Source organism: Pelophylax lessonae, assembly GCF_965119305.1.
Source record: "Pelophylax lessonae genome assembly, chromosome: 9".
NCBI classification, from domain to species: domain Eukaryota; kingdom Metazoa; phylum Chordata; class Amphibia; order Anura; family Ranidae; genus Pelophylax; species Pelophylax lessonae.
The window spans coordinates 183,999,899-184,015,423 of record NC_138776.1 but is presented as its reverse complement, the minus strand read 5'-3'; the positions used below and the strand labels follow the sequence as shown (position 1 = coordinate 184,015,423).

The following is a 15,525-nucleotide window of genomic DNA, read 5'->3' as shown; positions in this document are numbered from 1 at the left end:
CAAGGGGGCCGAATACTTTCGCAATGCACTGTACCCACCATACTAGGAACCAGGCGGGCACCACACCAGACATCGAAATGGGGGGCTGTCGGCCAGGAGGAAAGATGCGACTCAGGCAGAGACCCGATTGTATGCGACCTTGCGAGGCGTTTAACCCGCAGGCACGCCCCTGTCCGGTGCGTATATGTCCCGGCCAACCTAGCGCGGAGCTGAGGTCTGCACGCGTTTGCTGGCCAGACTGGAGTGACCACTGGATCTAGATAATCCAGCCCATCGCCCAGTTCGGCAGTTGACTGTAGATCTCACAGGAAAAATCCAGGAGAAAAAAAAGAATCGAAAAAGAAAAAAATTGCCAGGACCAAAGATCTCAGTAGGGAACTAGGTCCTTACTTCTGACTAGGCAGAAAAAAACCTATAGTACCTATAGCAGAGAGAGGGAGTATACCCCCCCCCGGGACTGCCCATAGGTGTAGCCAGACTTATTTCTGCCTTGTGTCCTACTCCTGTAGGGGGCATTATAACCCAATGGTTAAGAAGATCGGGAGTTGTGTCCGTCAATGAACAAAAGAGAAATTTGTTTTTCCAGATTGTATTGAATAAGATGGTCCCTAGCCAATACCAAATTCTTGCATCGCATATACCTCAGTCCTGCCAGACTGGCTAGGATATTTCCCTCCCAGCTGCCCTGTTGGTGGTGGTGTACCTCACCTCACCCAGGGCAGATTTTATGCATGTTTTCTGTGAATGTGCGACCATTCAGAAATTTTTGATGGAGGTAACTGAATGTACAGCGGAAGTTACTACACACTGTGTTAGACCAACTGTTAAAGTGTGTCTCTTGGGACAAGTTGATGCCCTGGCTCCTAAGAGAGTAACACGTACCCTTTTGACACAATTATTTTATTACGCTAGAAAGATGATAGTTCTCTCAAGGAAAAAAAACCTACTCCTCCTGGTGTTCAGGCCTGGAAGGCACTTATTAATAAAGCCCTACATATATAGCGCCACATATTATAGTAGGGGAATACCCCAAAAATTTGAGGAGTGTGGGGAGGGTGGACGAACAGTGAACCAACAATGTCTGATTAAACTGGTATGATATAGGTCTCCTGGTGGTAGTAAATTTTTCATGCATATAAAGTTGATACTGACTTTGTAGGGTTTGGTTTTGAGATTCCCTTAGTTGTAGGTTGGCCACTTATACACATAACTTGGGGTGTGTTGATCAAGGTCTTTGGATCCAGTTAAATACTGTTTGATCTGGGAGTCAATTGAAGTAATTTTATGTGACTCTATATCTGAGATAAATATATTGCAGAAGTTGTTATTTTTGCTGTATAATACCCAAGAGTTGTACTAGTGGTCTAGTGCGGAAGTATTGTATGTTAAGTTGACGTGTATCGCCTGAAATTGGGCTGATTTCAATTGTAGCATGTGCTTTTTTGTATGGTTATAAAAACTTGAAAAAAAAATAATTTTTTTTTTTTTTTTTTTGAAAAAGGTCATCTTCCAAGCCTTCAGTAGGATAGGAGTGACTGAATCAGAGACTCCTCAGCAAGCGACTGAAGATCGAAAATCTGACCTTGCAACAGGTGGGGGTGGATCTTGTTGCAGGGTCAAAAGGGTCAGCCACCGACAGGTTCACAATGTCAGTGAACCAAGCTCTCCAGGGCCAGGCCAATCAGAATTACTGAAATCCCTTCCATTTGAATCCTGGACAGCGGATGAGGTAGCAGCTGTAATGGCAAGAATGTATAGATTAGGGGGAACTGGTCCACGGTGTCACCAGTGAATCCACCATAAACACTAGAGGATCCCTGCTCCTGGAGAAAAACCTGCCCAGCTTGGCATTGAATCTAGACACTATAAGATCCACATCCAGCAATGGCTACTCTAGGAACAATATATAGGGGGGGCACATACGATACCACAGTCACCACTAAAAAAAACAAAAGTAGTATATATAAATAAGGTTACAAAATAAGAGTAATGAAGTATGAAAATGATACCTTTTTATTGTACTAACTTAATGCTTAAAAAGACAAGCTTTCAAGAGTTTTCCTCTCTTCCTCAGGTATTGCCTCTCAAAATGGTTTTCCTAATAGTTTAAAGCAATTTCAGCAAACAATTTATGTAGTATTGGTGCCAGGTTATGCAGTAATAGCCCCTAGTACTGATGTCAGTTTATGCAGTGATAGACCCTAGTATTGGTGCCAGATTATGCAGTAATAGCCAATAGTATTGGTGCCAGATTACACAGTAATAATCCCTAGCATTGGTGCCAGTTTACGCAGTAATAGCCAGTGGTGGGATTCAGCCGGTTCGCACAGGTTCCATAGAACCAGTTGCTAACTTTCTGCAAGTTCGCAGAACCGGCTGAATCCCTCTGTGCGTCTAAGGACGCGCAGTACAATTGAATGTCCTCCCGCTTCCTGATTGGCCGAAAGGCAAACACCGTGCCATTGGACGAGGAGGAGGCGCCGCGGGAGGACTGAGCACTCGGAGACGCGGGGAGCCGGGGACTGAAGAGAAGCTGCGACTGCGAGACCGTCCGTGAGGTAAGTGCATGGGTCTCGCGGGGGGATCGCTGGCACTCTGCAATTGGGGGCAATGCTGTGGCTGGCACTCTGCAATCAGTGGGGGGCAATGCTGTGGCTGGCACTCTGCAATCAGTGGGGGGCAATGCTGTGGCTGGCACTCTGCAATCAGTGGGGGGCAATGCTGTGGCTGGCACTCTGCAATCAGTGGGGGGCAATGCTGTGGCCGGCACTCTGCAATCATTGGGGGGCAATGCTGTGGCCGGCACTCTGCAATCATTGGGGGGCAATGCTGTGGCCGGCACTCTGCAATCATTGGGGGGCAATGCTGTGGCCGGCACTCTGCAATCATTGGGGGGCAATGCTGTGGCCGGCACTCTGCAATCAGTGGGGGGCAATGCTGTGGCCGGCACTCTGCAATCAGTGGGGGGCAATGCTGTGGCCGGCACTCTGCAATCAGTGGGGGGCAATGCTGTGGCCGGCACTCTGCAATCAGTGGGGGGCAATGCTGTGGCTGGCACTCTGCAATCATTGGGGGGCAATGCTGTGGCTGGCACTCTGCAATCATTGGGGGGCAATGCTGTGGCTGGCACTCTGCAATCATTGGGGGGCAATGCTGTGGCTGGCACTCTGCAATCATTGGGGGGCAATGCTGTGGCTGGCACTCTGCAATCATTGGGGGGCAATGCTGTGGCTGGCACTCTGCAATCATTGGGGGGCAATGCTGTGGCTGGCACTCTGCAATGATTGGGGGCAATGCTGTGGCTGGCACTCTGCAATGATTGGGGGCAATGCTGTGGTCACTATGCATTGAAAGGGGGCACGCTGGTCTCTCTGCATTGAAAGGGGGGCACGCTGGTCACTGTGCATTGAAAGGGGGGCACGCAGCACTGGTCACTGTGCATTGAAAGGGGGCACGCAGCACTGGTCACTGTGCATTGAAAGGGGGCACGCTGGTCTCTGCATTGAAAAGGGGGCACGCTTGTCACTGTGCATTGAAAGGGGGGCATGCTGGTCACTGTGCATTGAAAGGGGGGCATGCTGGTCACTGTGCATTGAAAGGGGGGCACGCTGGTCACTGTGCATTGAAAGGGGGGCACGCTGGTCACTGTGCATTGAAAGGGGGGCACGCTGGTCACTGTGCATTGAAAGGGGAGCACGCTGGTCACTGTGCATTGAAAGGGGGCACGCTGGTCACTGTGCATTGAAAGGGGGGCACGCTGGTCACTGTGCATTGAAAGGGGGGCACGCTGGTCACTGTGCATTGAAAGGGGGCGCGCTGGTCACTGTGCATTGAAAGGGGGCGCGCTGGTCACTGTGCATTGAAAGGGGGCGCGCTGGTCACTGTGCATTGAAAGGGGGCACGCTGGTCCCTATGCATTGAAAGGGGGGCACGCTGGTCACTGTGCATTGAAAGGGGACACGCTGGTCATTCTGCTGGGAAAGTCGGAACTGGTTACTAAAATTTTTGAATCCCACCACTGGTAATAGCCCCTAGTATTGGTGCAAATTTATGCAGTATTAGCCCCTAGTATTGGTGCCAGTTTACGCAGTAATAAAGCCTAGTATAGGTGCCATCTTACGCAGTAATAAAGTCTAGTATTGATGCCAGTTTATGCAGTAATAAAGCCTAGTATTGATGCCAGTTTACGCAGTAATAAAGCCTAGCATTGATGCCAGTTTACGCAGTAATAAAGCCTAGTATTAATGCCAATTTATACAGTAATATAGCCTAGTATTGATGCCAATTTATACAGTAATAAAGCCTAGTATTGGTGCCAGTTTACGCAGTAATAAAGCCTAGTATTGATGCCATGCTCGCAGTGCGGAGGAGGTAGGGAAGAATAGGGAGACCTGCAAACCACAGTGGCGATGAGCCTAACCCTTTTATCAACTACATGGGAGACCTTTAAGTTTCCCCCACGGGTCTCCTGATGCGCTACAGTACAGCGTACCTCTTCATCAGGGACTCCTTTCCTCCGCCACATGCCATGGTGAAACTAAGGGGGAAGGCTGCTACTGAGCACCTCTCCATCTGGGACTCATGCCACTACAGCAGGGGTGCCCAAACTTTTGAGGAGCGAGGGCCACTTTAGAAACTTAGTGAACCAATAACTATCCACAATGAGCAGAGCGGGCAGATGACAGGTCTGTGTCTACTCAGCATATGCAGAGCAGACATGGACACAGCCCACTCTACTCTAAGTCCTCCAATCCGATCCGCCCAGGCAGAGGGGGAAGGATTCCCTTCTGTTTTTTTAAGTGGATCGGATTGGAGATAGGCAGGCGTAAACAGACACAAGCCTGTTTAAATCAGCTGCTCTATAGGAGGTGAATAGAGGGTATGATTGGGTCCACCTGAAAAACAGACAGGGGGACCCCATCGGACCGATCGTGTGAAAAGGGCCTAAGGCTGCTTTCACAAGGATGCACTGCGGTTTACCTGCATCTCAACTGACCTCAATCTTCACTTTTTCCTAGTAATTCCTGCAGTTATCGCTGGCTGCCCCTGTCCCCCAGATGGATATGGCTAGTGGTTGCTGCTGGATATCCTGCAGGGCTGGTAATGCTGGCTGGTTCCCGACCCACCATCCCCGAGCATCAGTGTGACAGGAGCTGGCGCTAAAATAAGCATGCCGCTGCAGTAGAGAGCAGAGCCAATGCTTCCTGTACCTCACCTGTCACAGGCAGAGTGCAGTTGCTATCACTCTGCCTGTGACAGGAGGGGCGCTATACAAGAAGCATCGGCTCTGCTTCCTCTAGTGCTGGCTCTGTTCGTCACACTGATCCTGGTGGATGGCAGGTCAGGAACCTGCAATCTGGGCTTACTGACCCGCCCACCATCCCAGAGCAGATGGTGATGCTGGGATCCTGTTCGGGGGGACACAGTATAATGTTGGGGGGCCATGGCCCCCTATGGCCCCCCTAGTGACACCACTGACATCCAGAGATCCCCACTGTTGGTACAGCTTATCGAAAACTTCTGGTGAAAAGCCCACTCCCCAAAGAAAATGGTTTGCCAATTGTACATGCCTGTAATGTGGACAGTGAACAAAGCAGGAACATTAAGTTACACCTAAGACAGAGGGAGAATCACTTCCTCCTGGGCCGACCAACTTCTGGGGCCTCTAGGCTTTACGTATGCTACAGCCATGGCATTGTCCGACTGAACCCACACAGGAAGCCCTTCAGCTGCATTGAGCAATATAGCAGGGCAAGATGAATAAACCTTAATTCCAGGATACTGATGGTCAACAAACTCTTCTGCAGTGACCAAGTTTCCTGAACCAAGAGATTGTCTGAAATTCCACCCAGCTGACCAGGCTGGCATCTGTAGTAAGGATTGTCCAAGATCGAAGAAGAACGATTCACCAGTCTAGAGGAAGCCTTGTTCTGGGGAGTAATGGCACTCGGAAATTCAATGACTGTGTCCTCCTGTCCCATGCCACCAAGACATTTAAAAGTTGGTGGGGCCTGAAATAATGAAACTGGGCAAAAGCACTGCTTCAAAGGAGGCTACAATCTTTTCCAGAACCCATAGGCAAAAGATAATCTAGTGATTTGTCAGCATTTTGAGCGACTCCTCAGAGCAAGACATTTTTCTAGGGGGGGGGAATCGCTCTCGTCTGGATGGTATCGAGGGTCAGATATTTTAAACTCTGGCCTGGGATTAGGGAGTCGGCAATACTAGATAGGCGGAAGGACTCAGAGCCGCATGAAACATTTTGACCCCCATATTGCACAAGGGGCTGTGCCCAGGTTCGGCCCTACCTGATGAAGGTATTTGGGACCTGTCACCATTTACACCCCCTCCTCTCTGCCGTTGATGAGACATGGCCTGCTGGTGTGTATAGGGAGAGGGGGATTAGCAGGTTCATTTACCAGTCCATGCCACAGACCCCCTGGGCGGGTCTCACACAGCAGTGGTGCCACAAAGGCCTTCAGGAACCTGACTCTCCAGCTTGGGATCATTGCCCTGGACATGTATGGAAACCTACTGATCTGCAAGGCTGTCTCCGCATGTCCAGAGCAGGGTCTGGGTATGAATCTTCTAAGCGTAGACAAGCCATAGGAAAAATGAATACAGCGAGAGCTAGTCTTCTAATGAAATTGTTGAAAAGCTAGCTACTTATTCTTGCAGAGACTGCAAAGACATGACCATGGCCACCTAGGACAAAAAAGAAAAGAATAAAAAAAAAAAAAAAACAACTGAAGCCTTGCCTAACGGCGAGGGGTTATGCCCAGGAGGGGATTTCCGGTCTTCTTTTTTTTTTTTGTTGCCAGTGTCCAGTCACCAGAAGATGGCAGCATAACCCCATCATAATGGAGATCAAGTCACCCTATGTCCTGGGATGTCTAAATTAGAAAAAGATGCAACTCATATTTGACCCGATTAGAAGAGCAACATTCCCACTCAGCAGTAGAAGCATATTCTTTTCACTTACTTCTAGAATCAGGTCTCCTGGGAGTATCCCAGACAGTCCACCGGCTGCACTCTCCTCATCAAAATCCATCACAAATATCCCATGAAGATTACCACCACAGATCTGCATTCCAAGCTCTACTGGAGATTTAGAAAGGGTGACCGTACGAACCTCTGAATGTCTTTTTACACCATCCAAAGGGGCCCTAAACAAAAAAGGGTAAGTCCATCCTGTAAACTCAGATGAAAACTTCTCATGCCATATACAGTATGTGTACACAGACATGGATATACAAAGTACAAAAACAAAGACAAAGACAATATTACGAAATTGCTGTAATATGACTAAGTGCATCTCAACTTTCAGACAAAATATTTAAAATACTGCAATTTACCTGTCCTAGATGATGTGCCTGCATTTTGTTTCCTTTTATCACTTCCAGGTGATCCTTTTAGTAACAGTACTTCCTGTCTTATTGTGACAATGCTTACTTCACTGCAGTATATCTATGTTACCCTTGGCAAATTGCTCTTAATTTGAATTACAGAACCTTAGCTCCTCTGCACACAATGGCAGAGGTTTTCTGTAGTTCACAAAGAAGTCATGGGCAAGGATCAAAATTAGATTTTAGTGTAGCAAAGGCACAGTAGATAGGAAGTTACAACCTCAAAGTTTTTCTTTTACAGAATCAATAAATCAATATTTGCCCTTATCAAACAAAACCATTTTAATGAATACTTAACAGAACAAAAGAGAAGTTTACATTCACTTTAATGGCGTGTGTGTATCAAGTGCTCATACAGTGCATCTGAAAAGTATTCACAGCACTTCACTTTTTCCACATTTGGTTATGTTACAGCCTTATTCCAAAATTCTATAAACAATACCCCATAATGACAATATGAAAGATGTTTGAAATCTTTGCAAATTTATTAATAATAATAAAAAAAAAAAAAAAAGTCACATGCACAGAAGTATTCACAGCTTTTGCCATGACACTCAAAATTGAGCTCAGGTACATCCTGTTTCCACTGATCATCCTTGAGATGTTTCTACAACTTGGAGTCCACTGGTGGTAAATTCAGTTGATTGGACACGATTAGGAAAGGCACACAACGGTCTATATAAAAGGTCCCACAGTTAACAGTGCATGTCGGAGCACAAACCAAGCCATGAAGTCCAAGGAATTGTCTGTAGACCTCCGAGACAGGATTGTATCGAGGCACAGACCTGGAGAAGGGTACAGAAAATTTCTGCAGCATTGAAGGCATTGGCCTCTATCATCCAAAAATGGAAGAAGTTTGGAAACACCAAGACTCTTCATAGAGCAGGCCGCCCGGCCAAACTAAGCGATCGGGGGAGAAGGGTCCTAGTCATTGAGGTGACCAGGAACCTGATGGTCACTCTGACAGAGCTCCAGCGTTTCGCTGTGGAGAGGGGAGAACCTTCCAGAAGAAATACCATCTCTGTAGCACTTCACCAATCAGGCCTGTATGGTAGAGTGGCCAGACGGAAGCCACTCCTCTGTAAAAAAAAAGGCACATGACAGCCCACATGGAATTTGTAAAAAGGCACCTGAAGGACTCTCAGACCATGAGAAACAAAATTCTCTGATCTGATGAAACAAAGATTGAACTCTTTGGCCTGAATGGCAAGCGTCATGTCTAGAGGAAACCAGGCACTACTCATCACCTGGCCAATACCATCCATACAGTGAAGCATGGTGGTGGCATTATCATGCTGGGGGGATGTTTTTCAGTGGTAGGAACTGTGAGACTAGTCAGGATCGAGGGAAAGATGAATGCAGCAGAGTGCTCTGGACCTCAAACTGGGGCGAAGGTTCATCTTCAAACAGGACAATGACCCTGAGCAAGATAACAAAGGAGTGACTACAGGACAACTCTGTGAATGTCCTTGAGTGGCCCAGCCAGAGCCCAGACTCAAACCTGATTGAACATCTCTGGAGAGATCTGAAAATGGCTTTGCACCGACGCTCCCCACCAACCTGATAGAGCTTCAGAGGTCCTGAAAATAAGAATGGGAGAAACTGCCCAAAAATACATGCAAGCTTGTAACATCATACTCAAAAAGACTTGAGGCTGTAATTGGTGCCAAAGGTGCTTCAACAAAGTATTGAGCAAAGGCTGTGAATACTTATGTACATGTGATTTTTTTTATCTTTAATAAATTTGCAAAGATTTCAAATAAACTTCTTTCACGTTGTCATGATGGGATATTGTTTGTAGCATTTTAATCCATTTTGGAATAAAGCAGTAACATAACAAAATGTGGAAGAGTGAAGCTCTGTGAATACTTTCTGGATGCACTGTATATATCATGGATCCTCATTTGAACCTTTCTAGCAATAGGAACAGATGAATCAAAAGTAACAAAATTTAAGTATCTACTTTTGTGTAGAGGTAACAGTTAAAAAAAAAAAAAATAATAATAATATGTAGAAAAAGCACCTTCTGTAGAGGTATCATGGGCTAGAAATAAAGGCAAGCATGAAAAAAACGGAATATATTACTTGAGAGAACTGCGAGGACTTGTGCTGGGTGTGGTTTCTTTTGAAGGTGGAGTCATAGTTCCCTCATCTTGCTCACTCACAGTGTCAATAACGGAATGGTTGTCAGGTGTCGCCGCTCCACTACCATGCGGCGTGGAATGAGAAGTACTTGCATCTAGTCGTGAACTGTTGGAATATTTACAAAATATATAAATTATGATAAAGTAGGCAGTTCTAAATATAAAGAGAAATGAGGGAAGGAAAATATATATTTATATATACTAAACTGGTAAGCCCTTCTACATGCCTGCCCTTGGTGGTTGTAAATGACTGTTAGTCTAAATGAAATGTACAAGCATTGGGCTCTGCCATCATCACAAAGTCCACAGAGGGATTTACCATGTGGAAGCACAAAAATCTAGACATGCTAGTATGACTTCTGTTTTTGCAAAAAAATATAAATCAATGCATGAGTCCCACGGTATCTTAAAATTTCTTTGGCCGAGCATCTTTGAAAAAATAAGCAGCGGTTGTTTTTTGGGATAGAAAAAACACTTTAAAAAACACAATTGCGATGGGTTTGCCTAGATGATAGTAATTTATTACAACAAATACTATATAGAGAACATACATTCCATGGCCAAAAGTATGTGGCCATGCCTCCATATGAATGAGCTCAAGTAATTAAAGTGAAGAGCACAGTAATGGGATTTTTGACTTGCTGTAAAATCCATTTCTCTGATGTTCATTGACAGACACAGCTCCTGATATTCTTAACCATTGGGTTATACTGCCCCCTACAGGAGTATGACACTAGGCAGAAAAAAAGTCTGGCTACGCCCATGGGCAGTCCCAGGGGGTATACTCTCTCTCTGCTATAGGCACTCAGTTTAGTTACAAGCAGTGTCAGGAGAGTTACAACTCCACAGAGGGGTAGGTGCTGTGTCTGTCAATGAACAGAGAAATGGATTTTACGGTAAGTCAAAAATCCCATTTTCCCTTTTGTTCACTGATGGACACAGCTCCTGATATTCTTAACCATTGGGATGTCCCAAAGCAGTGAAAAACATGAGGGGTGGGAACAGCGAAAAATAAATTCCCAAGGCTCAACTATAGCCAACCAGGTAAAAAGCTCAACCAAACCAACTGGAGCCCACTTGAACAATACACCCCTCAAAGAGGATCAGGTCCTGCCTAACCTTGCAGCCAAAAGAAGCAGCCTCCAAAAGGTTTTCCAGCAGCCTGCAAAACCTTGCAGCCAAAAGAAGCATCTGCAGATGCCAAAACATCCACTTTATAGAACTTTGTGAAAGTGTGCACCGACGACCAGGTGGCCGTCTTGCAGACCTGCGTCACTGACGCCTGATGACGGAAAGCCCAGGAGGCACTAAACGCCCTATTAGAGTGCGCCTTGGCAGGGAAAGGAGGAACCTGACCTCTGATGGAATAGGCCTGCATCACCATCTGTCTGATCCATCTGGAAATGGTCACAGAGGAAGCAGACAATCCTTTACTAGGTCTATCCATGAGCACAAATAGAGAGTCTGACTTCCTGAAAGACTCCATAGCTGCCAGGTCCACCCTAATTGCCCAGACAACATCCAAGGCAATTTCCTTCGGATGTTTAGGCATGGAACACAGGGAAGGCAACACAATGTCTTCATTCAAATGAAAAACAGAGACAACCTGTGGAAGAAACGACAGATAGTGGCGAAGAACCACCTTATCCCTGTGAATCACCAAGGAAGATGGACGACAGGATAACGCCGCCAGTTCTGACACTCTGCACGCGGAGGTGATAGCCACAAAAAAAGGCCACAAAAAAGGCCACCTTCCGGGACAGCGTAAGCAGGGGAATCTCCCGAAGATTCTCAAAGGGAAGCTTCTGGAGAACCGAAAGCACCATGAGATTCCAAGGCTGCCAAGGAGCCCGCACTGGAGGAACTAATGTATGACACCCTGAAGTATGATGGTAGATCTTCTTATAAGTAGATTTCCTAGCTTTTAACTGGATACGAATCACCGACTCAGATAAACCACTTTCCTTCAGCACCTGGTGTTCAACAGCCAAGCCGCCAAAGCCAGCGACCGTAAAGCAGGATGGAAGATCGGTCCTTGGGACAGCAGATCCTCCCTGAGAGGAATCTTCCAAGGAAAAATCAGCGACCAACCGCACCAGATCAGCGTACCAAGCACTGGAAAACAAGTGGAGCAGAGTCTTGTCCCATTTGGTCAGAATCTCCCTTTGCATGGACCTCGTATGGAACAGTGCAAACGGAACCGCCTCAAAAGGTAGACACCATCAGGCCCCAGCACCCGCATGCAAGTCCAGCGGGATTACCATCTGCTGGACAGCAGGAGACGAATTGCAGCCTACAATTTCTGGAGCTTGTCCAGAGGAAGGAGCACTCTGGCTAAGGCCAAGTCCAGAGTCAGGCAAAGGTAGTCCAGATTCCTGGACGGAACCAGAGCAGGCTTCTAAAAAATCAGAATCCAGCCGAACTCCCGCAGAGTTGGCATTGTGATCTCCAGGTTTTCCACCAGAGCAGAAGGAGACTCCACTCGCAGAAGGAGATCGTCCAAGTAGCCCAGTACCGCGATCCCCCGTTGGCGTTACAAGGCTAGCACTGGGGCTAACAATTTTGTGAAGAGCCGAGGAGCAAAAGAGAGACCAAAAGGTAACGCCACAAACTGATAATGCTCCTCTCCCACAGCAAAGTGGAGACTGGCACATATTGGAATGTGAAGGTAGGCATCCGTTGATGTCGATAGAAGCGAGGAAATCCCCCTGAAGCAGGGATGCCGCCACTGTTTTGAATGGACTCCATTCTGAACTTCTGCACCCGCACAACGCAATTTAGCGCTTTGAGGTCCAGGATTGCACGCACTTTGCCTTCCCTCCTGGGAACTGTGAACAGGTTTGAGTAAAATACCTGAAAACTTTCCGGAGTCAGAACGGGGACAAATCACTCCCTTTGAAGGAACAGGTATTGTACTGCCCCAAACAGGCCCTGCAAGCCGTCCGGGGACAAGCGCAAATTGGAAGGACAGAACCTTGCCGGGGGACAAGAGCGAAACTCAATCTTGTAGCCAGACTGAATGACTGTGGACCCACTTGTCTTGCACCAGGGCTCTCAGTTTGCCAGGCCAGGTTAGTTTGGATCCTCCAGGAGGCAGCCCTGAAAGGCTTCAAGCCCTTGTCATTCGACCCTGAGGGACAAAAAAACTTCTTATGAGTTGAGAAGGAAGGCCCACGTCTACAACGAGGTTCCTTGCCCTCAGCAGCCTGCAGAAGAAAAGTACTCTACCCCCCTGTGAGACCCTTAATGATGTCATCCAGGGTAGCTCCAAACTGGCGATCTCCTTGAAAAGGAAGATCAGTCAATGCCTTTTTAGAAGTCTAGGCCGCACACCAGCATTTAAGTCAAAAGACACATCTAAGCACCACTGCCAAAACAGAGAACTGAGCCACTAGGGGAGCTGCATCCAAAGAGGCATCACAGATAAACTACAGCCACTGGACAAGATGGTACGTCAGCTCGGCAAAGGCAGGGGGGAGCTGTTCTCCCTCCAGTTACCGTGTAAGAGCTTAGCACACTCGGTCAGAGTTTGCGAAACCAGGGCAATGGTGAATACCAGCCTCACTGTTAAACCTGCCAGAGTGTACATATTGTGGGCCTTAGCCTCCGCCTTCCTGACAGCCGGATTCTTAAAGGCTGGGGACTCTTCAACCCAAATCAGGGTTGCCTTGTTTACTCTGGAAACCGGAGGGTCCACCACCGGTGGAAAAGTCCACTTCTTTAGATGGGACTCCTCATAGGGGGTAACCCCTAGTAAAGCGCTTAGGGGCCCCACGGGGATGCTTTGATCGCCCCCACTCTTTAGCAACAATTCTGTCAAAATAGGCAGGGAAAGGAAACATCTTTGCCGCTCTGGATGGCTTGTGAGTGCAAAAGGGAACCTGCGCCTCCATCGCAGCTGCGTCCTCCATCTTCAGGGTCTCATGCACAGATACAATCAGTGCCTCCACCAGCACATTTTCGTGTGCGGTTTCAGACATGGAGGAATCATCCTCACTCTCAGAGGATTCCGGGCGTGAAGCTGCAGACCCAGCAGGGTGACCCAAATCCTCAGCGGGCAAATTTGCCAGCCCACTGCCTGAAAGCCACCTCCATCTGGGACACAAAGGACTTCCAGGACCGCCGTCAGGGCACTAATGGATGGTCAGGACCAGGAGGGCCCCGCAGCCTCAGATTGGGGATCAGGTGGGGAGATGTGCTCCAAAGACTCCATGGGTCACCAGGGGAACCCCACAAAAAGTTTAAAACACTTCAAAGGGACAACCCCCACCGCGCTGGCAGCACCACACGGTCACCAGGCACAAGCACCAAGCGATCCTAAGCAGAGAGGGAGAGGACCCCACCAGACTCACTACCCAGCAGAAACAGGAACCTACAGCCACCAGGATAATCTGCACGACATGTGCGGCGATCAGGAAGTGATAGGATCCAGGAGTCAGCACCAGGGGATGAGGAGGGGCTCCCACTGCCAAAATCACTGCCCACAGGGCTCCACTGTCATGGCCGCCGCTATTTTCAATGACAAACCCTAGCAAAATGGCCGCCGGACTACACAAACATGGCTGCCATGTATAGAAACACACAGGCTACAACAAAATGGTGGCACCATGAGGTTTACAGGGACCCAGGAGGGAACCCTGGCCTCAAGGACAGATCCAGGCAGGTACAACCCCCCCCCGCACAGTCGATTGTCTGACCACCGGTGGCACACCCTTGGCCCCCCATTGCCAGCTAGCGCCCTGCCCCCCACCCCAGGAGGTGGACCAGACCACCTAAACAGCCCTAGCATATGTGAAGGGGGGTAGGATGGGACACAGGAAAGTGGGGGTGCCTGACGGGAAGGAGGGGAACCTGGGGGTCTGACCGTCCCAAGGAGGGGCCCACATCCACCCCAAAACCATCCAGGGGGAGGGGGGGGGCTACTCACAATACCAGGAACCAGGAGAGCACCGCTCCAGACAGAAACCCTCTCCATCTAAATGGGGGGCTGTGGGCCAGGAGGAACGCTGCGACTTGGGCCGACACCCGGTCGTATGCGACCTCGCAAGGCGTTTAACTCGCAGGCCAGCTCCATCCAGTGGGGCTATGTCACGGCCAACCTAGCATGGAGCTGAGGTCTGCGTGCGCTCGCTGGCCAGACTGGGGTGACTACTCGATCGCCCAGTCCGGCAGTTGATTGTAGATCTCACAGGAAAAATACAGGAGAAAAATGATCTAAAAAAAAAAAAAATTGCCAGGACCAAAGATCCCGGCAAGAAACGAGGAGAGGGAGAGGGAGAGAGGGAGAGAGGGAGAGAGGGAGAGGGGGAGAGAGGGAGAGGGGGAGAGGGGGAGAGGGGGAGAGAGGGAGAGGGGGAGAGAGGGAGAGAGGGAGAGAGGGAGAGAGGGAGGGGGAGGGGGAGAGGGAGGGAGAGAGAGAGAGAGAGAGAGAGAGAGGGCCTGTAGGGGGCAGGCAGGGCCGGCATTTGGGGTGTGCGAGCTGTGCGGCCGCACAGGGCGCCATGGGCAACAAGGGCGCCGTGCGGCCATCACAGCTCACAGAGGATCAGGCTGAGCTGTGTGAGAGATACACAGCTCGCCTCACTGCAACAATAGGTGATCGAGGCACGGCTGCACAGCGGGAGGTGAGCGGCGACTGCGGCCTGGACAGGGACAACACAGGCCGCGGCCGCCGCTTACCTCCCGCTGTGCAGCCGTGCCTCGATCACCTATTGCTGCAGTGAGGCGAGCTGTGTATCTCTCACACAGCTCAGCCTCCGATCCTTCCACGGAATCCACGCTGACTTCCTGCCCAGTGCCCACACATCCCCGGGAGTGTGGGCGGGCGGGAGGAGAAGAAGGGGCGGGGCGAGGAGGAGCTGACGATCTCTCCTCTGGCGTCAGTGCAGGGAGGGAGGAGAGATCGTCAGCTCCTCCTCGCCCCGCCCCTTCTCCTCCTCCCGCCCGCCCACACTCCCGGGGATGTGTGGGTGGGA

At 49.1% G+C, this 15,525-nt stretch overlaps 1 protein-coding gene across 6 annotated transcripts in view; it reads right to left on the bottom strand.

Moving 5' to 3' along the window:
- Positions 1-15,525, bottom strand: part of DLG5 (discs large MAGUK scaffold protein 5) — a 235,608-nt gene that overhangs the window by 50,059 nt on the left and 170,024 nt on the right. For all 6 annotated transcript variants that reach the window (XM_082268205.1, XM_082268207.1, XM_082268208.1 and 3 more), the window contains 2 exons: positions 9,492-9,656; positions 6,983-7,166 (listed from right to left, as the gene is read on the bottom strand). In XM_082268205.1, the coding sequence (XP_082124331.1) occupies positions 6,983-7,166; positions 9,492-9,656 (349 nt within the window). The remainder of the gene's footprint in view (positions 1-6,982; positions 7,167-9,491; positions 9,657-15,525) is intronic.